We start from the raw sequence: 24,532 nt of genomic DNA on the forward strand, positions 1-24,532 counted from the left end.
TAATTCAAGAGAGGGGAGGGGGCTTGTTCGTTCACCAGCATTCTAGTAGAGAATGTTTGGCATTATATATTAACAAAAGCCTTCTGTAGCACTCATTAAAATCCTGGAAAGACCCTATTTGCTTGCACAACCCCCTCCCCCATCTGTTATGCATTACACACATGTATTCATAACTGCTGTTTTATATGCATGACTTCGACATTAATAATTGCTACAAAAGGCTAAAGATGGTAAACTGCATTCCCCCCGACCTTGTCTCTGAGGCAGAAGCTGGTGTTTTCAAGAAATCTGTCAAGTAAGGAAACCTTGTCCTATCAGAGGTATTTATGCAGTATGCTTCCAATGTTTACCTTCATTTGTTCTAGAAGAGCACATAGAAAAAGCAAAAGGTTTTGTTTTACATGACTAAGGCGGGGGAAATGCTTTGCCTATTTTTTATATGCTGATTTAAGTTCACATTTGTCCTCATAAACTACTCAGGGCCAGGAAGGCACCTTTGCCCAAGCATAAAAACATGTACATGCCGTCTTGTGCCTCCTTTAAAAAGCAACCTCCTAGGCTCCATGGATGCAGAGTAAAATGTGACAATATGCAGGCATCAGAAGAAGAAACTGCTCACACAGGGCTGGGCAGAAATTAGCAGTGGTCTTTGGGTAGGGTGATGTGCAGCCATATATTCTCTTATAGTTACAAAAGGTCCTCATGACTCCACAATGCATCTTTACTTGCCCCCAACAATCCACCTGCCTTTCAAGTGCTCACCAAGATAGAAAACAAGCAAAACCCAAACATATAAAAGCTTTAAAAGGCTTTTCTTTGGAAACAGAATATGTGTAACAGTTAACCTATGACAACCGGGAGGGGGGGGGGAGGAGATGTAGTTTTTGGTACAAAATTGGTTTCCTCTGCAAATTCTTCAGGTGGGCATTTTATATACAACTCATTCATTTGAAATTAAGTGAGATTGTCAGGTTCTGGCCTTCTTGTTACTGCCCCATTCAGATTTGCTAGACAAAGGATGGCTCCTGGGGCAGACCTGCCAAGCCAGCAGCCCCACAGGGCCTCAGCTGTAACATGCCGGTCTTGTACTGCAACCTGCAAGGAGCTCAATAAATATAATTTATGTAGCCCCAGGTAAACTTCAAAACAAGAGCTTGAGTCTCTGTCTTGTGCGCTCTGTTGGCTGCTAATAGAAAATAGGCAGCAATGAGTTCGACACTTCTGCCCAAAAAGGGAGATTCCACCATGCTCTCTGAGAATGGAGGGCCTCTTTTCACAGCAGCAAAGACTTCAAAACCAGGGGAACTCCTAGAATCAATAAAAGGGAAGGGGTGGGGATAGAAACACAGTAGAGGTATTAGCCATGTTAGGGGAGTGGTGTAGAATGGACATAGGGGGTAGCAAGAGCAAGAAGGCATGAGCCAAGTTTAGAGAGCACAATAGTCAGGACATTTCTGATGCACTTCTAACCAGTCCCTGCTATTACATTGGGAGAAAGGGGAGATAATCCATGCATGTGTCCAGACAGACAATTAACAACAGACCCGTTTACATTGGATGACTTCCTAATTTGCAGTTAAAAGCAGCGTTTGTAATTCACCAGGTGCATTTTGCCCAGGCGTCAGAATGTCACCTGAAGTCTCCACCATCTGGAGATGCATGCCTGGGGATCCCTGGATTTTGACTATTTTCACACACTAGCAACACATCCTGTAGAATTCCATCTATCATATTTTCTCTCCACAATCAGAATGAATTTCAGGAACCTAAAAGTTGTATTGAAAAACGTGATTTTCGGGCCTTCTGGCCCAAAAACGGCAACTAGAGCCAGTGTGGTGTAGTGCTTAAGAGCAGTGGACTAGTAATCTGGTGAACCGGGTTCACATCCCTGCTCCTCCACCTGCAGCTGCTGGGTGACCTTGGGCTCGTCACACTTCTCTGAAGTCTCTCAGCCCCACTCACCTCACAGAGTGTTTGTTGTGGGGGAGGAGGGGAAAGGAGATTGTTAGCCGCTTTGAGACTCCTTCGGGTAGTGAAAAAGCAGGATATCAAATCCAAACTCCTCCTCCTCCTCCTCCTCCTCCTCCTCCTCCTCCTCCTCCTCCTCCTCCTCTTCTTCCTTCTTCCATTTTGACAACTGTAACACTGGTTTTAAGGAGCTATTTGGCCACTAGAATATATATCTGAGTTTCTAAGTTTGGTTAAAAATCTGTTGCATAAGATGGTTGACCAAAAGTTTCTTGCTGTCCCCACCATTCATTCTGCTAGATCCCCCTGCCTCTTTCTACAAATAAAATACTAGGGAAGGACAAAAGAAGCATTGAGAAAAAGCATACACAAGAGTTAGGGGAAGCTTTTTCAATCCAATGGGAATGGAATGATGGAAGCCAACAATACTTTCCCCCCCTTTTTAAGAACTGCTAGCTAGCTGCACTATGCTTCATATAAGTGTAGTTTATACATTCAAAGATACATTTTGGACTTTCCAGGGGAACAGAAAGGCTAGCAACAGTACCCATGGGAATCACCTAGAACTGGTAAGGGGGGTACATTAGTTCCTCCTCTATACATAACTGTGGAGGAAACTAGTATTATGTGGTCTGGCTGTTTAAAGAGTTCTTCTTCCTTATACCAAAACAAGTAACACACACACACACTTGACAGAACCTGGCACTTTCATGAACAACTCCAGTTTCAGAAGATTTGCAACAAAAGTACCACTGCAGATAGAATGTAGCCTCCTTATATATATTGTTTGCTGCAACTGGCGAGCTAGTTTGTAGCCCTGATTAACATATCATATTCTCCCACACCATCTTGAAATGGATGCCTTTATAAAGCAATGCCACTGCAAGATCTTAATTCAAAATGCAGCAAAGTGTTGCTTAAATGAATGGAAAAGACTAGCTTCAGAGAGCTAGAGCTAAATGAGAGCTTTGTGGCTTAGAGTCTGTTTTAATACTATGTTTATAAACCAGCTTTCTGCCTTGTACCAAGAACTGTCACAAGTTATAATTTATATAATTTACAGTTATAAAGGCTCTTTAAGTAAGTTCACGCTGCAGGGTGGAAAGGCAGTATGATTTTGTTTTGTTTAAAATAATTAGTAATTACTATTTAAATAATTTACCATTTACCGCATAACACAATTGGCCAACTATTTTTTGGCATGTGTGGCACAGGAAAACCGCCCGAGCTAAGACTGTACCAAGGGACGCGGGTGGCATTGTGGGTTAAACCACTGAGCCTAAGGCTTGTCGATCAGAAGGTCGGCGGTTCGAATCCCCGCAGCGGGGTGAGCTCCCGTTGCTCGGTCCCTGCTCCTGCCCACCCAGCAGTTCGAAAGCACGTCAAAGTGCAAGTAGATCAATAGGTACCGCTCCAGGCAGGAAGGTAAACGGCGTTTCCATGCGCTGCCTGGTTCGCCAGAAGCGGCTTAGTCATGCTGGCCACATGGCCTGGAAGCTGTATGCCGGCTCCCTCGGCCAATAATGCAAGATGAGCGCCGCAACCCCAGAGTCGGTCACGACGGGACCTAATGGTCAGGGATCCCTTTACCTTTACCTAAGACTGTACCACTCAAGTTCCATACACAACTCGCTGCCACTCATTGTGAAAAGTAGATTGTGTTATGTAAATACTACCTTTTTTGTTTAAAAAGTATTTAAGTGCCTACCAATTGCATTCTTTTCTTTACAGGTGGGTAGCCGTGTTGGTCTGGATCGAAGTAAAATAAAAAAAATTCCTTCAGTAGCACCTTAAAGACCAACTAAGTTTTTATTTTGGTATGAGCTTTCGTGTGCATGCATCTGAAGAAGTGTGCATGCACACGAAAGCTCATACCAAAATAAAAACTTAGTTGGTCTTTAAGGTGCTACTGAAGGAATTTTTTTTATTCTTTTCTTTGTTTCCTTTTCCTATGTCAATGCATGGAGTCAGATTAAGCCCTCTCATTATCTTAGGAAGCTGGTGCATTTGAACTCAGAGAAACAGACTTCTTCTAATGATTCTCAGAAGATCATGAAGACTCAACTAAATCTGGCACACCTGCCAGCACATCCTCTTTCTATCACCCTTGTAGCTTTCAAATTCAAGTGAAACTGAAATTTAATGCAGGAAGCAGGTTGGGATTGTAAAGTTTTAGAAAGTTACGGTCGAGCAGGGGCCAAAAGCTAATACTGTAAAGGCATTGAACGGTAATAGAAAAGAGCATGTTCACAAAAGCAGAGTACCCAGACAGGATTGTGATTGTGGTGATCTTCTCAGGTATACTAACAGTATGGAAGAACCTCATTTGGCAAGGATAATCTTTCAAGTGCTCTGGTACACAGTCTGATTCTAGTTGTATCTGATTCTGGTTTTGTATTCAACTGTTGAATGAAAGATACAGGTACCCATCTGTACAGTCCAGTGTCAAATACCTGCTGGGGCTGCCAGAACCTGCTCGCAATTTTCACCAGAGTTGTCCAATGCTATCTTTTCTCCTTTAGCTTTTCTCCACGGTCCCCCAAGACTTTTATACCAGGCTAAGTGCAAGCAGTCTTTTTTAAAGTCTCTCTCACCTGTATATAATGCTCTGAGTCGGAGTTCAGGAAAAGTAAGTAGTACTACACCTGTCCAGCAAATATAAAAAGGAATTTATTCTTTTAAGACATGTGGACTTTTCCACAAGGCTTTACAATAACATCCAATGAAAGAAACTGAAGGAAAAACACCTTTGTTTCATTTGCAATTGTAAGGCAATAAAACAGGGGTAAATATATAACTTGCTACCAAAGGGAAGCTTCTCTATGTCTGTGCTGCCACGTGTTATCAAAAGGATGAAGCTTTTCCAGTGACTCAAAAGTCTCCAGATCTAATTTTTCCAACACTAGTTGCCATTCTGCCATCACTCTCAAGATGTACTTTAAAAGTTACTTATCCAAGTTTTCTTTTAAAACCTTATTTATTACCATTATCTCCCGCCTTTCTGAATCTAAATCCAATCAAGGCAGCTTGCAAGTAACATTCAATTATATACACAACAGTAACACATTGAAGGGGGGGGGACATATCAGGATCTGCCCCACATGACAGTATAATATAATAATAATAATAATAATAATAATAATAATAATAATAATAATATATTATTTATCCCCGCCCATCTGGCTGGATTTCCCCAGCCACTCTGGGCAGCTTCCAACCGAATATTAAAAACAATACAGCATGGTAGATGGATCACCCTGTGTTGTGTGGCAATGTCCCTCCCTCCCCGGAAATAACGGACACGACACAGTGAAATAAGGTTAAGTGGGTGAAAAGGCCACAACTTTATTGGTTAAGGATGTTGAGCGGTATTGGCTTAGGCATTGGACCCTAACCGACTATATCCGACTGTAACCCGTGTGTTACAGTCTGGGAGAAATTAACCACCAGCAAGGAGCCCCCAGTGATATGTATCTACAGGGACACCTTCTGTGGCCACCGTTGGGGGGTGCTCTCAGGCCCTGACCTCCGTAGGCCCAGGACAAAGCTACCGCCCCCGGAACCCCTTTAACGGGATTAAATCTCCAAATTTGGGCAGAGGATGACGTACTCTGCCCCCCCATTCTTGTTCTATGCAGATTTCCAATGCCTAACCGCCAAACCAAGTTGTGACGAAATGCTATGAGGTAGGCGAAAAAACCAGATTGGCTAATCCAAGTGGAAAAAATCCTACCCGGCCCCACGGCCAACCGAGGCGACCGACTAATTCCATAGCAGCGTCGGCCTACCTGCCTAACTGCCTAGCCAAGAGGGCGGGTGGGTGGGTGATCCGAAGCTTGCGGTGCTGTGCGACGAGAGAGGCAGTGTTCCCGCCTCCCTCCAGATTTAAACAGGGAGAAGGCTCCGCCTCCCAGCCGGCCCTATTGGTCGGCTGGGGTGTGACGGAGGCGGGAACACCGCTCTCGCGAGAGGGCTGAGCTACAGCCCCCTCGCGAGGGTCGAGTCGGGCCACGCCCACAACACCACCTCCGTGAAATGCGGAAGTGGTTTTGCTGGGGGGTGATGACGACAGTACAAATGAGGCAGGCCCTGACACGGTCTTTTTCAGTCTGCCTCCCACTCCCTGCAGTCTCTCCCACATGACAGATTTTCAAGAAACCGCATGGAAGAGATATATGCTCAATCCATAAATAAATGGCCTAATAAAGAGGCACATTGTCCCTTATAGTTGACGATGCCTCTACTTTTTGAAACATTCTTGGGATCCCAAGCCATTCTCCAATACCAAACTGATGTGATGAAAATAATGCCACACACTGTGTAGAGCAGGCACAAGGGTTCAAACTGGGCTAGGGAGGAGTAAAATCTAGGTGACCACAAATTGTGGACCCCTGAATACAACCACCAAGGGCTATTCCAGCTTTATTAAGGTTACTTTACACGTCATTTGATGACTTGAGTTTGCTTATGAGCAGTGCTTTTTTTCTTAAAAAAACGTTAGGGGTACTCTCATTTTCCTACTCATACTGAAATATTGCCCCTCAATGAGGCCAAACTTAGATTCACAAAATGTTTAGGGGTATGCGTACCCCAGTGTCCCCCCATTAAAAAGCACTGCTTATGAGCCATTACAAAACACACAGCAGAGACAGAACCATCACACGTGGTATTTCGATGGAGTGAGTTTACATGCTGGCTTGCAAGCCTTCAAGCTCTGACTGTAAGAAATGGTATACATGCATGAAGTGTAGCTCACCTGTACCCCTCAACGAATGTATATGCAATTGACTGTGCAAGTTTCAATGGGCACCCACAAACCATTTCTGCAGGAAAGCCTTTGCACACTACAGTCGTACCTCGGGTTACGACCACCTCGGTTTGCGAACAGTTCGGGTTACGAACTGCGCAAACCCGGAAGTGTTTTCGCCCCGCGCGTGCGTGCGCAGAAGCGGCGCGTGCGCGATCGCGCAATCTGCGCATGCGCAAAATGACGGCGCCCATCGCGTTCGGTTTACGAACTATTCGGGTTACGAACTGCGATCCGGAACGGATCGCGTTCGTAACCCGAGGTATTACTGTATTGCGCTTTGCTACACCCCCACATTAAACAGTGGTGTGTTTTGTTGTTTTTTGTCAGTTTGCATTATTTGATCATGTATATTGCAGTATTTGACAATAAACTTCTCCAATGTTAAGCCCTTGGCTCTCAGCTTTAGCAAAATGCCTGGGAACCTCGTCTTATGCTTATTAAAAGGTTAGCAGTGCAGAGAACACATGAACCTCAAGGCTCCAAAACCAAAAGGCAGTTTTAAAACAAACAAACAAACTTTGGGATTATTTGTTGTTTTGCAACATTTTGGCAAAATATTTCCGGATGCCTGGAACTGGAACAAGTGAAGCTCACTGCTGACAAGAAGCCATTCCTCTAGCCTGCTGTTTTACCACTTGGCTGTGGCTTCATTTCTGGATGTCACCCTCTGTGCTTTTGAATGCGCAGATTTTGCTTGTTTAATTCTTTTACACCATTAACATTTGAAAATGCTTCCAAGATTCTTCAGAGGTACAGGACAAGTTTTAAGCATACTGTAATGCAGAAAATTATTTTCCTTCTGGTCCTATGTTTCAAAGGTCATGTTGATTTTTCATATGTAAAGTTTTACCAGGTTGTAAATGCAAACAAAAAGTCTACATTGAGAAATCATATTTCTTTCCTGTTGGTTCATGCTCTGTTATGCAAGGACTATTATATAACCTAGACTGCCTCAGGTTCCAAAGAATAAAGCACTTTAAAAGTGCACACAGCTGCTTTCTCCGCTGCCAAGAGGAAGATATGTTGCTTCCCTTTGATTACCTATACTGTAGATGTTTAATATTAGACGATTACACACAATAAAATCCTTCTAGTTTCAAGAGGTCCAGCCAGTTACATCTTAAGTTGGGAAATGAAGTTCTGTCTTTGACACACTGTGTTCACTACCCCAAATCCTAAAAAGCAACTACCCCTATAAAGGCTATTATGTAAATCTTTCTGCCATGGAGGGTTTCCCGTTCAGTTCCTTGGAAAATAAAACTAAAGGTGGTCAATTAATATGGGGACTGGCAGCTCCTTCACTCAACCATTGTCTTTACACTGTGGTTTAACACAAAGGTTCAACCAGTATGAAACATCTATTCTTCCTACCTGGCTGTCATTTATTACAATACAGGACAGGTGGTAGTCAGTTACAACACTGTGAAATTGCTAACTTGGCTTTATAGCTTTACTAGAAGCAATTAAATTACTTCTCGTTTTAGCACAGAAACTGTGTCACTCAAGATTTTGCATGCAGAAGTCAGATTCTATTGTCCTGACACCATATCTATTTAGGACTTGTAAGTTCTATATAAAACCTTTTAACCCCAGCAGCATGTATATATATGTAAACACCAAGAGGAAAAATATTCTAGTCTGCGTAACTGTTTTAAAAATGGATAAGCCACATACTGTAAAGGATTAGAATGCGTTGCTATTGGCAACAAAGCTTTAAAAAAAATCAGATGGGGGCATCTAGAATTCCCTTAGCAATAGAAGTAGTAAATCCCAGGCAGCAATTCTGCTTTCATCAGAAAGACACTGGAGGTACATCAAATGCTTAGAAGAACATTTCATCCTAGACACAATGGAGTACCAAGACTGATGGTTTTTCCCAGGGGGGAGGGGCAGGGTGGGGTAGCGATGGAAAAAGGTAACCATAGAATTGCTTGCATTAAAATGAAAGCTGCTAGTATCAGATGTGCTCCATTTGATAGACAAGGAACGACAAATATGCTAGAGATACATCATAAAAGCCCTGACTGGCATTTGCTGTTGGTAATTACTTCATCTAGACCAGTGATGGCCAAACTTGGCCCTCCAGCTGTTTTGGGACTACAACTCCCATCATCCCTAGCTAACAGGACCAGTGGTCAGGGATGATGGGAACTGTAGTCCCAAAACATCTGGAGGGCCGAGTTTGGCCATCACTGATCTAGACAGTTTTAAGCTACCCTTTAATTAATTTTTTTTATTGAACAAAGAACCAAAGTAATACAAGTAATTTCTACAAAATCAATCCGCTAATTCCAAGAATTAGCAGGCAATAGCTAGTGCTGTCCCTCTAACAACAATCCAATGGGTTATCTCTTCACATATTGTTTATATATACCAGATGAACTCAAGGGTTGGCTCAATGCCTGGACTCCAAAGTATGTTACCTGTACCCTAAAAGCCTAGGAGACTCATGTACCACCAACATACAGTATTTAACAGTGGAAAACAGCCTCTGGGTATCCGGTATTAACTGGCAAAACCATTGAAGAGGTATTTTCTGTTAAAGCTCCCCTCAATCCTGGGAGTTAGCAAAAAGTCTGAGCATCCTTAAGAACATATAAAGTTTATTTGAGCAAACATGTGAGTTTTGCAACTACTATCTCACCAGTTCCAGCAGAGAATTCAACAGCCGCCTGACCTGAAGGAGCGTCTCCATCTCCATCATTCTGCCCGGACACTGAGGTCCAGCACCGAGGTCCTTCTGGCGGTTCCCTCGTTGCGAGAAGCCAAGTTGCAGGGAACTAGGCAGAGGGCCTCCTCGGTGGTGGCGCCTGCCCTGTGGAACGCCCTCCCAACAGATGTCAAAGAGGAAAACAACTACCAGACTTTTAGAAGACATCTGAAGGCAGCCCTGTTCAGGGAGGCTTTTAATGTTTAATAGATTACTGTGTTTTATTTTTCTGTTGGAAGCCGCCCAGAATGGCTGGGGAAACCCAGCCAGATGGGCGGGGTATAAATAATAAATTATTATTATTATTATTATTATTATTATTATTATTATTATTATTATTATTACTTGGTCAAACTATCAAGTGCCTCCTCTGGTGGCAAAGACCTGCAACCCTGGAATAGAGTTCCATGCAAACTGCACATGGGATCCTGTATCCCTTTCTGAGTCGAGCGTAAAAGTAGCTCTTTCCTCCAAGGAAGAAATGTCATCACTAGTGATTCAGGAACCTCCTGTGTCCACAGCGAAAACATCAGATACACCTATTAATGTACTAAGATAGCATCAGAATTAGAATGACCTTCCAATTATAAATGCCAGTGCAAATAAAAATGTATTGCAGCACTTCTGGGAAGTGCCTGAGTTTACTGGCAAATCTCCAGAAGGAGTGCCAGAACTGCAGGATACCCCATAATACAAGCTTGATGCAAAGTTGAGAGGTCAAGGATCACAACAGAACACGCAGAGGAGGGCAGCTTCCAAATATAGGAAGGACTCAAACTGTTCACAGCTCATAAAGCAAAACCCAGCTTCTTGTACTGAACCTGGATGGCATGGAGCGTTGGTCTGATGCAGTCCGTGAACCTGGAGGATTCTGCATGCACAAAACATCCACTGCCATCCCAGAAAGCACAGGTGGGAAGAACCTTGGAAAAACCATACAGTCCAAAGTCTTGTGCAGTCTAGCATCCTTCTTCTCAGCACCCAACCAAAACCAGGACATGAGCATGATAGCCCCCTCAAGCTTTTAAAGGTGTAGCAACCAGAACTGTAAACAGTATTCTAGGAGTGAACATGATATACATTTATATAAAGGCATTACAATGTGGGTTTATTTTTGATCTTCTTGCTAATGGTGCTCAGTGTGGAATCTGTCTTTCACAGCTGCTGAACAATCCCCCACTACTCCAAGACCTCTTTCCTGCTTAGCCACCATCAACTCAGTCTATATCTGTGTATAGTTGACAGAAGCATTTTTGTCCCAGTGTGCATCGCATTAAGCTTTCACTCAATGACATTTGCCATCGTCTTGCCTGCTCACCCAGTTTCAAGAGATCATTTTGGAGCTCTTTGAAATCCCTTTGTGTTCTTTGCCACTACTAACAATCTGGAGTCTTCCACAACTTGACCACCTCATTACTGACCCATAACTCCTGGTCATTATATCTCACAGATCTATAAAACAGCAGAAGTATGAGCCCACAAAGTGATAACCAAGCAGTATCTGTTCAGGTCTTGGAAGGAATGGAAATTTTAAGCTGCAGTAGCTTACACTCGTGATCCAATGTTTGCGTACTCTGGTGGAGTCACATGACATTAGAAAAGAAAGAACAGTTGTACAGACATAGAACTGAATTTTGATATTTGTAAAGGTGTTACAGCTAAGACACACAGTCAAGGTCACAGTACTCACTGATGTTTGGATTTGCAGATGATAAAAGAAGGTACTGTTTCATGAAGTCAAAGCATTCCATGGCACATACCAAAAGCATACTGGTATGGTGCAGTTTTAACTTGACACACAATTCTATCTGAAGCAGCTGCAAGCTTCACAAACACTTCAATGAAAAAGGAGAAGCACGTGATATCTCTCCCATCGTGCTATCATAATCTTTGAACATGTCACCTCTACATCACCCATTTTATGGATATACTACACCACATGGTGCCAATTTATGTCTCAGATAAACAAAAGTCTGGCACTTTGGTATTCTGTAGTCAAAACAAGATAAAATCTATAGGAATTACAGCAAGGAAAACTGTAATATCCACTGTGGAAATTTGCAACCAACATTTAAACTTGCCAGAAAGGGGGGCTGGACCCCATCATTGTTAACGATTATACACAATGAAGTAAACGTATACCTTTTCTTTAAAAGGGTGTTGTGTGCCAGGTTGGAGGGTTTATAACTGCCAAGGCCATCTATTTTATTCACTAATCCCCAGGGCAACTGTATGGACTCAACTCAGAAAATCTAACATACTAGCTGAAACCTTGGGTTGTATTCAACATAGCGCTAAGCAGATTGTGAAGGGAAAATCTTGTGCTGGTGCGACAATGGAATTATCTCCCCCTTTCATCCCCCGACACCCCTTTAAAGCAATTCTGTGGTTCCCCCCAGAGAAATTAACCCTTGTACTAGCAAAAAATACTGCCCCATATTTGTACAGCCAGAAGGGAAGGGGCAGGAATGCCTCAGTCACAAATGGAACTCCACTCATGGTTCTTGGGATCCAACCCATAGTTCCAAATATTGGCTAAAATGTCACTGCGATCAAAGTTAATCTACCAAATCTACCAAGACAATATTATGGGATACAGAATTTTCCAGAGACAAGATTAATGCAAATCTTCACCAGCCTAAGTTTCTGGACTGTATTTAGAGGCAGCCCCACATATAACGTATTGCGCTAATCTAACTTAGAGGTCAGCAGAGCATGGATGACAGGTTAGGCTATCCCTGCCCAGATAGGGGCACAGCTGGGCCACCAGCCAAAGCTGATGGAAGGCTCTTCATGTCACCAAGGCCACCTGTGCCTCAAGCAACAGTGATGGGTCTCCAAAAGTACCCCAAGCTACATATCAGCTCCTTCAGAGAGAGTGCAACCCCATCAAGAGTGGGCAACCTCCCATTCATCTGGTCTAGGGAACTACCCACTAACAGTACCTCAGTCTTATCTGGATTGAGCTTCAGTTTGCTGGCTCTCATCCAGGCCATTACTGAGACAAGACAATGTCCCAGCACATCCACAGCCCCGCCTGCAGATATAAATAAGAGGTAGAGCTGTGTGTCATCAGCATATTGCTGACAACAGGCTCAAAATCTCTGGGTGACCCCACTTAGCGGTTTCATGTCGATGTTAAACAACATGGGGGATAAAACTGAACCCTGAGCAACCCCACATTGAAGGTTCCATGGGGCCACGTAGCACTCGGCAAGCATCGCCCTCTGGAAGTGGCCATCCAAGTACACTGGAACTACCCGGTACCACAACACAGTGCCATCCCACAACCCTGCAAAGTAGGACAGCTGCTCCAGAAGGATAGCATGGTTGATGGTATGAAAAGATGTTGAGGAGAATTAACAGCAGAGGTCATCATACAGGATGACCAAAGCAGTTTCTGTGCCAAACCCAGGCCTAAGTCCCGACTGAAACAGATCCAGTATGCATATGGTATACTTATCGATCAAGCTGTATCCTCTTGACCACCAATGATGTATGGGTGGTGGTGGGAGAGGGGTTATTGGTTTGTGTTTTTCTGTTCCTGTTTTTATTGTGCATTTTGTGCTCTGTGGGTTAAAGCACTGAGCCTAGGGCTTGCCGATCAGAAGGTCGGCGGTTCGAATCTCCGTGATGGGGTGAGCTCCCGTTCCTCGGTCCCAGCTCCTGCCAACCTAGCAGTTCGAAAGCACAAAGTGCAAGTAGATTAATAGGTACCGCTCCAGCGGGAAAGTAAACGGTGTTTCTGTGCGCTGCTCTGGTTCGCCAGAAGTGACTTAAGTCATGCTGCCACATGACCCGGAAGCTTTACGCCGGCTCCCCCGGCCAGTAAAGCGAGGTGAGCGCCGCAGCCCCAGAGTTGTCCACGACTAGACCCAACGGCCAGGGGTCCCTTTACCTTTACCTATGCTGTGAACAGCCCTGAGAATCTGAGGATGAAGGGTGATATACAAATTTAATTAATAAATAAAACAAATAAATGGCCACATGTGTGATCTAAATATTGCTCCATCTCAAAACAAAACAGCTTCATGAAAAGCAAACTAGCGGCCAGCATGTCTTTCAGAGAACTTGAAGTGCCAATGGTGTTGAAGTTACACGGAGGGTTTTGACTAGCATGTGTCTGTAAGACCTTAGCTAGAAAGTTCTAGTAAGGATAGAAAGAAATGCTGGATGATCTCACCCCTGAAACTACTACTGTTCCAAATATCCTAAGGCTAATAGGGAAAGCAGTTGGACTCACAAACCCTGGCACAAAGAACAGTCTAGAGGCTACCAACAAATAAGTAAAAATGTTTCTTTCTTTGTTTGTTTATTACATTTCTATACTGATCTTCATCCCAAGATCACAGAGTCGTTTACAATATAAAATAGTCTGGTAACTATAATAAAGAATAATTGCTAGATGTAGCTGATTTTCTTTCAAGAGTTTTTTTTAAAAAGGGGGGGGAGAACTGGCATTAGTAAGAAAATAATTATGGTGGAGAATGAAGGAGTGGCAGAAACTGTATTAGGTGCCCCCAAGGAAAGAAACCTAGGAAATATTATCTGTTTTTCAAAAATTACCTGCCTGTTGTAATAAGAGTACAACCGAAAGGCACCAACAGTTTTGATTTAATTGCTTCAAAAAGAAGCAAAATTCAGAGCTTTGGCCATGCTACGTATCAATGTCCTTTCAATATAACATTTCCCCTGCTCAATTATTGTTAAAGCGTTTGCTTTGAAAGAGATGCAAATCAAACAGCAAGCTATAGTCTCACAACTCAGCCACTAAGCTTTTTCTTAATTTCCTCCCTCTTTCCTCTAATCAGATTCCTGATCACAGATCCCTGTTTATCATATTTGCTGTACATGTTGTATTCTGTGGCTCACGCAACACATTAAGTTGTGCCTGCAAGCTGAACGCATTTGCTTTTAAGGTTTCCACTACAAGCTCAGGTGCATTCTACGCCGAACACAAGGCAGCCTTTTCTACAGTAAACAAAAAATGCTAAAGCTGGAAGGCAGACTCAGAAGCTTTTCTTGTAACTGGAAAGTTTAAAAGGAAAGGAAATTTGGATTGCTGGTGTCTGGAAACAGGACAGGGTAAACATCAATAGTACTTGAAAAACCTTCAATGCAAAGAGAGCCTAGAAATCTGATCTGTCTTAATAATTCTTTCTAGAGCCATGACTTTGATTAGTGGAAAGAATGGCTTTTTTTACTAACATCTTCTCAAAGAGCAGACGACCTTAATATGTTCACATCATATGGTGCTGTGGGTTAAACCACAGAGCCTAGGGCTTGCCGATCAGAAGGTCGGCAGTTCGAATCCCTGCGACGGGGTGAGCTCCCGTTGCTCGGTCTCAGCTCCTGCCAACCTAGCAGTTCGAAAGCATGTCAAAGTGCAAGTAGATCAATAGGTACCGCTCCAGGCAGGAAGGTAAACAGCGTTTCTGTGTGCTGCTCTGGTTCACCAGAAGCGGCTTTGTCATGCTGGCCACATGACCTGGAAGCTGTACGCCGGCTCCCTCGGCTAATAACGTGAGATGAGCACCGCAAACCCAGTCGGTCACGACTGGACCTAATGGTCAGGTGTCCCTTTACCTTACTCAAAGAGCAGAAGACCTTAATATGTTCACCTCTGATCCTTTTCACATGGTAAAACAAGTTGTAGCTGCAAGATATGCGTTAAAGAAGATGTGAATTGCTGTTATTCAAAGTACATTTTATTCGTAGGAGTTTTTCTCACCCTGTTCTTCAATTTCTATACATTAAGAGAAAATGGAATTCTATAACTGCTTTTATTCCCATGTTGCGTCTCTACAATGCAACAGTCTATGTCTAATAGGCATCTTGATTTTGAAGTCTATTTCTTGAACATATTTATCTAATTAGTGCTTGGAATCTGTGTCACTTGTTAACTAACACATTGTTACAACAATGTAATGAAATAATGTTTCTGCTTTGATGCTTTTATGTAAGGCTACCTATTTTGTTAGGTACATCATCAATGGCAGGCTATACTCAGTTATTCCATTTAAGACATATACCCAACAATCAAAACATGATTTGCTGCCCTAGAATAACTATCTTACGATACCTGAGTTAGCAGTAAGTAGCATCTTCTGATTTCACCCCATAATTTCAAACTTCTGTAGGACTAGGCTCTCCCCAAATTTAGATACTTTAATCTGTTCCTCCTTCCTACTGAGATACTTGTTGGATAGAAACCACATAACCAAGCATTCTTTATCTACACTTATTTTAGCTGCAGTGACATAAAAGATGGAAGGATAACTCACCAAGCTTTTATGTCTTTTGAGAATGATTGGCAGTGGTTTAGTCATGCTGGCCACATGAGCCAGAAAGCTGTCTGCCGACAAACGCTGGCTCCCTCAACTTGAAGCAAGATGAGCGCTGCACCCCATAGTCGCCTTTGACTGAACTGTCCAGGGGTCCTTTACCTTTTACCTTTACCTTAGTACATAGTAAATTATAGCTTTGACTGGCCGGCTAAACCAGGTGAGGGTAGCCAATGAAACTTGAACACTCAGTGAGTGAAGGACTATCCCTGCATTCAAAGACAGGCTCTGGCGGATTGCGTAGACAAGACCAATAGCGGGTCCAATGGTCAAGAAGGTGGTTTCTGCGCAAGCTGTAGAGCAGGCATGTCAAACCTGCGGCCCTCCAGATGTTTTGGCCTACAACTCCCATTATCCCTAGCTAGCAGGACCAGTGGTTGGGGAAGATGGGAATTGTAGTCCAAAACATCTGGAGGGCCGCAGGTTTGACATGCCTGCTGTAGAGGGAAGTGAGGGGCAGATGGGGCTCATCAACCTGGGAAGGTAGCCCGTCTTGGGAAAGGAAAACTGATCCTAAACCTCTGCTGCCTTGTGGGTTAAGGCTAACCCTACACAAATTCAGAGTGGAGCCCCTAAGATGGTTGGATGGTGCCTTGTACGCCTCCTTCCAGCAAATCCTGCAGCCAAGCTGGTACCAAATGTATTGATCTGCTTTTCTTTGGACCACACAGCGAGGCTGAGTGGGAGATTTTGTTGTCTGGGCCTCTCAGGACCTCCAGACACACTGCCCAGGCTTGTGCCTCGGAGAGGTCACGTCAGTGCTACTAATGCAGTGGTTTGACTTCATCCCCCCCCCAAAGTACACTCCATTCTCTCTGGAGACAGACGGATGCCAACAAAATTAATGGAAAGATGGTTAAGGGAGCTGAGCTTTATTCGGTTGGTGGGTGGATGGCCCTGCATTTGGGCAGAGGATACCATAGGCGGGTCTTACACAATTTGTGACCTACCAAGCTGCAAGTCAGCCATATATTGGTGTGTGTGTCAGATGCCTGACAATCCCCCTGGCATTATAGTTCCAGACAGGCAGCAAGAAAAAAATGCTTACTGACCCACCGCGCCCCACTACCTCCTATTTGGTGTGATGGGTCACAAGTTACAAGAGTTGAACTGGATGGCCAAATTGTGCCTTGGTTCCTTTCAATTTTACTATTATTCAATTCCAGCACTGGCAAAACACATACACACAACCCGAAAAACCCCACTAGCTCAATTCAGAGAGTGAAAAAGATAAGCAAGTCAGTGGTCAAAAAAGCACATTATCGCTGAGAAAGCTTCAATAATAACACCTCTGTTCAGGCAATGCCTCATGAAGAATCAGTACAGAAGTGTGTCTTATTTGCAGTGGGTGTGTTCTGTCTTTCATGTGGCTATTTCATGTTTACCAACTCCCTTCCTCTGAAGACATGGCAAAGCCAAGAGAGCTTCAGGAAGTGGTGGGTGGATTTCAGTGGTTGGCATTAAGTCAGCCAGTTTGTTTTGAAAAGAAATAAGAGAAATTAATGGAAAATGTGTCTTTTTATCAATAGCTCTGGCCATGATAGCTGAAAAGAACCCTGATGTTCTGAAGGTAACATGCTTAATTTATGACTGCCAGATGCTGGAGACAGTAATCAGTTTCATACCATCTGATGAACTTCCAGAATCCTCTGACTTGCCTCTGCTGGAAACAGAATGCTGGGCAAGTTCTTAATTGTGTGGCTGTAGCCTACACCACTAGTTTTATCTCAGTATGCAAGGGCAGAATACAATACTGTACAATTGTATCTTATGCAGGTGTTTGGTTCCAAGGGTTCCACTTATATGCAAAAATGCATATGGCTGTGAGTCCTGGAAGGCCTGGGAGGGCAGAGCCCCCAGACTGACTCCAGCTACAAAACTGACTCCAGCTACAAAACATAGGCCCAAAAACAGTCTCTTGCACTCAGGTATTGCTTAGGGGAGTTTGTTGCTGTTAATGATTTTTTATTTATTTTTAGATATTATGATTTATGTAGAAATTGTTCAATTTGGTTGTGTATTTTTGGATAGTTTGTTTATATTGTAATTATGTGTTTCTTCATGTTGTAAGCCGCCTTGAGCATGGCTTCAACCATGGAAAAGCAGCATACAAATAAAATTATATAGCGTACAGTATATCTAAACCCTTGGAAAACACTCCCCAGTGAGCATCCTGGGGCCATTGGAGGCAGTGCGCCGAGAAGGCCTTGCCCTCCTTGCCCCTCCAAGCAAGGCAGAGAGCTTAAAAGCTCTTTCTGCAGCAGGTTTTACCAGCACAGAAGACTTTTAAGCTCTCTGCCTTGCTTGCATTTAACTTGTGGGATTTCAGTCACCGGCCTTCAACCACATATGGTTGAAATCACCCAAGTTAAAAGTGCTTAAGGTGCAACTGTACTGTAGTGAATTATTAAAGGTCCAAGCCCTGCAAAGAGAGCCAATGCTAGGACTAAGCTCCAGGGCTTGTGTATCCTAAAGGAATGTCACCTGTTGAAGGCACCTCCTTATTTAAATTTGGGAGGCCTCACTTTCCAGCCTTTCCTTCAAGCAGGTAAGCTCAGGCCAGGTCTTCTCCCCAACAGCCCCCATTTTTTAGGATGCATTTTGAGAAAGGTCTGCCTGGCTCTTTCACTGGCAATTGAAGTCATGGCAGTTTTAGTAGACATTTTCTTCCGGTGGATGGCACGGGTAACCCATTCTAAATTGTACATTTTAACTGTGATCCGAAGCTGCTGGGGACTTAATATTTTAATCTGTGAGCCGTGGACTTTTTATGCTTTTAATTTGGGTGTGGTTTACAGCAAAGTGGCCACTGAGAAATACTAAAAAGAACTGAATTCATTTTGGAGCACATTATGAAATGCAAGCTTTGGTGCATAATAAAGAGGGTTGGCTCATCTTTAAACAAGCCATGACACATACTCCTGAGACAAGCAACCTTCTGTCCCTCTGTGAAGATGAGCCACCATGCCAAACCCACACCTCCATGCTTGTATCGCTTCAAATTCCAGCATCAGATTACTTTCACTTTTTGTACAAGCAAGATGGTTAAAAATAAACATCACTCTTTTACAAACACAGTTCTGAACACCTAGTCAAATCTGGGACAGCACAATAAGAGTCAAAAGAAGTCATCTATTCTACACCAATATGCCATGCGGCTAGTTACTAAAAAATTCCTGCAAACTACAGTGCACAGTAAATTAAGATTCATGTTTAAAACAAAACATTTGCCTTGTGTATTTTCATTACAGAAGGCAACTGCAAAAGGAGCTAGCTCAGAAAAAGATCTGTAACCTCTGGAGGGACCTCAATTTCCCCATACAAAATGCAAGAGTTAAAAAGAAGCGTGCACATTTGTAGAATGTTCTCAATCTTACTAATCACATTTGCTAAAGCACAAATTTGTAACTTTTGTAGCAGTTTTAAGAACACAGCTCATCAAGTTCAGTTGCACATCATCTATGCTAACAGAGCTCCTAATTTTCCCAAGTGCCACTTCTTATGTAGTCAAAAATGGCACCAAACACACACACACACACAAAAGGAACCTCAAAATTTGCAAAAGAACAAACATAAGCCCCCACCCCAGCTCAACAGCCAAAGCCTGTTGAATAACCGAAGGGTGTGTGTGTGTGTGTGTGTGTGTGAAAACTGGGTGGAGGGGGGATGGAATGGCAGGGACCCTGAACAGAAACTATCCACACAGCAACATTTTGTCACCTCTGTTACTAGCTCAGTTGCTGAAGAGCATAAATTAGCACCCTCCATTGCTCAATAGGTGCAGAAATCCATTTATTAGGAGTTATTTGAATTTTTAAGTACCGTATTTTTCCATGTATAAGGTGCCCCCGTGAATAAGACTGACAACCCTTATTTTTTAGAACCCCAAATTAAGAAATTGGGGCAGAGCCAGAGCCTGAACCCAGGCCGCCCACGCCAGAGCCCGAAACTGAGCCCAGGCTGCCCACACCAGAGCCCAGACACGAAACCAGGCCGCAAAGACCAGAGCCCAAGCATGAACCTGAACCCTTGTGAATTCACCATCCATGTATAAGATGACCCCCAATTATTAACTCAATAATAAGAGCAATAGACTTACTATAGAAACAGAACTACACCACGTGCAGAAGTGAACAGTCCTTTGTATGTTAAATCAGATATGCGCTTTTGTCCATGTACCTCTGTTCTGCTAAGAGAACCCCTTAATTCTACTTGCTTTGAATCTTCAGTGCTGACTCTGAATTGCTAGTTACATTTAAGTGTAGAAGTGCCAATTATTCTGCAATAATTAGCAGTGCATATTTGACACCAAAATTACAAAACCCTTTTAAAAAGCTGTCCAAAAACTTTGTGATCAGGAATGGACATTAACACAGCCAGAAAGGGAACACACGACAACTGAAGCACAGTTGGAAAAATCAGATCACTTATGTTTCAGGCATTTACAAATACATTTCAACAGGAACAGAACAGAATCTCAAAATTGACTGTCGGCAGACAACAGATTTTTCAGCTCATATTTAACAAGTTAGATGAGAAAAAAAAGAGGACAGCATGCTGACACTTAATTAACAGTACACTCTAAAGTTTAGGGAATCTTAAGAGAGCTTTGAAATACAGTGGTACCTCCGGCTACGAACGGGATTCGTTCTGGAGGCCTGGCCGTATCCCGAAAACACCATAACCGGAGGCGTCTTTCTGCGCACGCACATGGCATGATTGAGCGCTTCTACGCATGCGTGTGCAGCAAAACCCAGAAGTATACACTTCCAGGTTTGCCGTGGCTGTAACCCAAAGATTCCGTAACCTGGAGGTTATGCAACACGAGGTACCACTGTATATCTAAACCAGGCACCCGCAAACTGCAGCCCTCCAGATGTTTTGGCCTAGAACTCCCATGATCCCTAGCTAACAGGACCAGTGGTCGGGGAGGATGGGAACCGTAGCCCAAAACATCTGGAGGGCCAAAGTTTGGGGAGGCCTGATCTAAACCACCCCATCTGGATTTCAGGGGGCATGTGATTCTACCCACCAGAAAGACAAGGTTTGCTGTTGCCCAGGTCCCTGTTGTTGTGTTTTTTTTAAAAAAAAGGTAGCTACAGTCTAAAGCAGGCACGTTCAACTCCAAAGAGAGTGATCTACTCCCAGTATTAAAAAACTGGCAGTGATCTACCCATTGTCATTGCCAAGAGTTGTCAAGCTTTTTGTGGGGAGGTTAACCAAAGTTGTTCAGCTTTGGGGGGTGGGGGGCGCACACGATCGACCTGTTGGACATGCCTGGTCTAAAACAAATGAACCATTTGGTTAGTGTCTGCCTGTCTTATTTTGATGCATGAATTGTTGTAAGATCTAGCAGTTATTAGGCAGGATACTTTTTTGCCTACAGAAAGTTTCGCAACTGGATTTGTACGAGATTGTGCCAGTTTGACTGACTGTGATTGTCCCTCAGTCTTGGGGCAGAGATGTGTGCTAGTTATAACACCTGAAGAGGGCAAGGATGGTTGACAAGTATTGGAAGAATATTAGCTGCTGCTGCATCCAGCAGGTCAGAGGTTCCCCAACACTCATACAGTGGTGCCTCGGTTTATGAACACAATTGGTTCCAGAAGTCTGTTCATAAACTGAAGTGTTCATAAACTGAAGCAAACTTTCCCATTGAAAGTAATGGAAAGTGAATTAATCCGTTCCAGATGGGTCCGCGGCGTTCGTAAACCGAAAATTCGTAAACCGAGGTGTTCATAAACCGAGGTTCCACTGTATGCTGGATGGATGGATTTCTTCAACCTGCCAAAGCCTCTTGAAGCAAGCAAAACTGGAAAAGGGCCAGATCCTATGCTGTACGGTCTTGTTATTTCCAAAGAACCTTGAACCTTTGATTGCTATAGTGAAGAGATCAAACTCCAACCACAACAACGGCAGGCCAGCTGCAGATCCTTTTCATAAACTACTGTTAAACTGAAACACTTTGCAGATCAGCACTGGTAAAGAATTCTCTATTACAGATGTCCTCTATGTAGTTGCACCTGTTATCTTCCTCCTTAATCTCGCACTGCAATGCTTCAGAAACTAACATAGAAAAGAACCATTCAGAATGTAAGCCTATGTTATATTTACAAATGCCCAGGTTTTAGGGGCATATTTGAAATTTTGAATGTGAGTTACCCCAATTTAACATATGAGAAATTCTACACTGCCATTCCATGTAAAACGTGGAGGGACCCCCACTCCCCAATAAGGAATCCTGAGAATTTGTTTGCGGGTGGTGGGGTGGCTGCAGTTACATCCCTCATGAAATTATAGACTGACCTGCACAGGTCTTTTGTTTGATAAAGACTGTAAACAATCATTTATATTACAACAGACATATTTGTTTGGGATGGCTCAGTCAGTAGAGTATGAGACTCTTAATCCCAGGTTGCGGGCCCAAGCCCCACCTTGAAGAAAAGATTCTTGCATTGCAGGGGTTGGACTAGGTGACCCTATGATTTCATATTCTAGATATTACAACTTTGCAGTGTCATGTTATAGAAAGTATTGAGAGAAGAGTTCCTGGACTTGCAACCAAGTGCCACAGTCATAAAATGTAATCCCTATAAACAACCTACTCAAATCAACCTGACCATGGTTAACTAAAGTTTTATTTCACCAAGAACGCATACTCACTATTTTTACATACCATATGCTGCTATCTTTCCCATAAAAAGCAAGTTTAACTAGTTAAGAAAATGATCTTCATAGGCTATGGAGCTTTTTAGAAGAATTTCTGTGATACAGAAGTACTGACAGATTACAGGACTTTATCAAGCTGACACTTTCTAATCTCTCATGAACTGCCACCTTTTCTATGTGCTGATATGTAAGGCTAGGTAATCTTTTTGAATTTGCAGTTAGTGAAACACAGTATTCAACATGTCCATCCTAGAAATCAATGGTCTCTAAATGGAGCCATTGATTATTTCTCCAGATGCTTCTCAGATACACATTACTCCCCATAGTTGCTTTGACAATAAAATGCATAAACACTAAGAACAAGAAATTCCTCTTTAAGATCAGGTTATAAACGAATTTTGTACTGATCAACATAAGGACAGTTGCATAAAGGCTGAATTAAGACTTAGGTGAATTACCACTCCCAAACATTTGTAAGGTAAAGCTAGCAAGCATTGGAGAGCTTTCTATAAGAAGAATATCGCCAAAACGACCTGGAATGTTCATGACACATATTTATAACCGCCCCTCTTTCAAACTGAGGAAGTATGCATTGTGTTAGTTCCAGTTATAATTTCCAGCTGTGTCAATGCTTTAAGAGTCTAAAAGCAGGAAATCCAAGAGGAAATTCCATCGTCAGTTCCCGGAGTTTTGTAACCCAAATGTTCTTCCAAAAAGGAGCTCTGAAAGGAATCTGGGAGTGTTTGTTGTAGCCTTACCTCATATCTTCAAGTAAGTCACATTCTGCCTGATGTTTGGCTTGAATTTTTGTCATCTGTTCAGCCTGGATAAGTTTTAGCTCTTGAGTGATTTTCACCTTTAAAAGATAAAAAGACATATAGTGAAAGGTGTAATTTAAAATCTGTTTTATTCTTGTAAAGTTGGTTCTCAATATGCTAAATTTTAGAACATATTATTTCATATTACAAGCTCCATGAACAGTGACATGTTTTTGTTTACTTCTATACACTGCAGTTCTGAACTCTGTAGAATAGGCAGCTTGCGAGATTTGAAGCAAGCAGACCAAATGTTAGTACAGAAAGCACCTCACCATCACTAAGGAAGAGTAGGAGCCACTTCTCTATTGCAGTGAGTTCTGAAGAAGGCAGAAAGGCACATGTTTCTCACACCTTTACCCAAATCCGGTATTACAGAAAACAACCCTCTTTCTTTTTCCAAATCTCTTCTCCCACTCAGCCAAGCTACTATGGAGTTAGAAGCAAAGACAAATAACGGCCAACTAGTGAGCCAACCTAAAAATTATGGATCCCTAATCCACAATATTCTCATTTTATAATTTGACAACGGTAGCAACAAACATGGGCAAGTTTTTAAGTCCATACCATTTGCCGAAGTAAAGTCATTTGCATATCCTATTCTGAATATCTCAAGCTGGCATGATGCAAAAAACTCTGCCTTTGAATGGTATCGCAAGCAAAGTTTTCAGATTACTAAACAGTCAAACAATCGAGAGAACTGAGAGGCTCAAGCCTTGAGCTACTGAGATGTCACCTTGCAGTCAGGTCACATATGAAGTTGGCAAAGAACAAACAAGGAGGGAGAGGGCACTCAGAATTCCAAGGTGCAAAAAAAGCTTACTGAAATGTTCTCAAAATTATTCTTAAAATGCAGATAATGTGAATTACGCGAGTCCTTATTTCTCTCTGTTCTAAACACTATATCGAATTTAAACTTTCATACCTACAGACTCTCACTGCTTTCTGCTACTGCGAGCAATATGTTCACTTCTCTCTAAACAGCCAAGCACGGACCCACTTGCAACAAGAGATTCAGCTCTGTAGTGCTTGAAGCAAGAGTGCAAATACTGAGGAGAAAGAGGTAAAGCACTCCAAAACTCAGGATGTTTAAGAAGAACACCAGAACACAGGATGAGTCTGCTGAACCTGGCCAATGGTCCATCCATTTCAGCATCTTGTTCTCAGGTTAGCTAACAAGATGACTCTGGGAAGCCTGCAAGCTGGATATGGGTTT

The 24,532-nt window shown here is 42.9% G+C and overlaps 1 protein-coding gene across 2 annotated transcripts in view; it reads right to left on the reverse strand.

Annotated features, from left to right (window-relative positions):
- FCHSD2 (FCH and double SH3 domains 2) overlaps window positions 1–24,532 on the reverse strand; it is a 136,707-nt gene that overhangs the window by 107,865 nt on the left and 4,310 nt on the right. For both annotated transcript variants that reach the window (XM_035116187.3, XM_035116186.3), the window contains exon 2: window positions 23,260–23,357. In XM_035116187.3, the coding sequence (XP_034972078.1) occupies window positions 23,260–23,357 (98 nt within the window). The remainder of the gene's footprint in view (window positions 1–23,259; window positions 23,358–24,532) is intronic.

The sequence above is a fragment of the Zootoca vivipara genome, chromosome 4 (assembly GCF_965207765.1).
Source record: "Zootoca vivipara chromosome 4, rZooViv2.hap1.1, whole genome shotgun sequence".
NCBI classification, from domain to species: domain Eukaryota; kingdom Metazoa; phylum Chordata; class Lepidosauria; order Squamata; family Lacertidae; genus Zootoca; species Zootoca vivipara.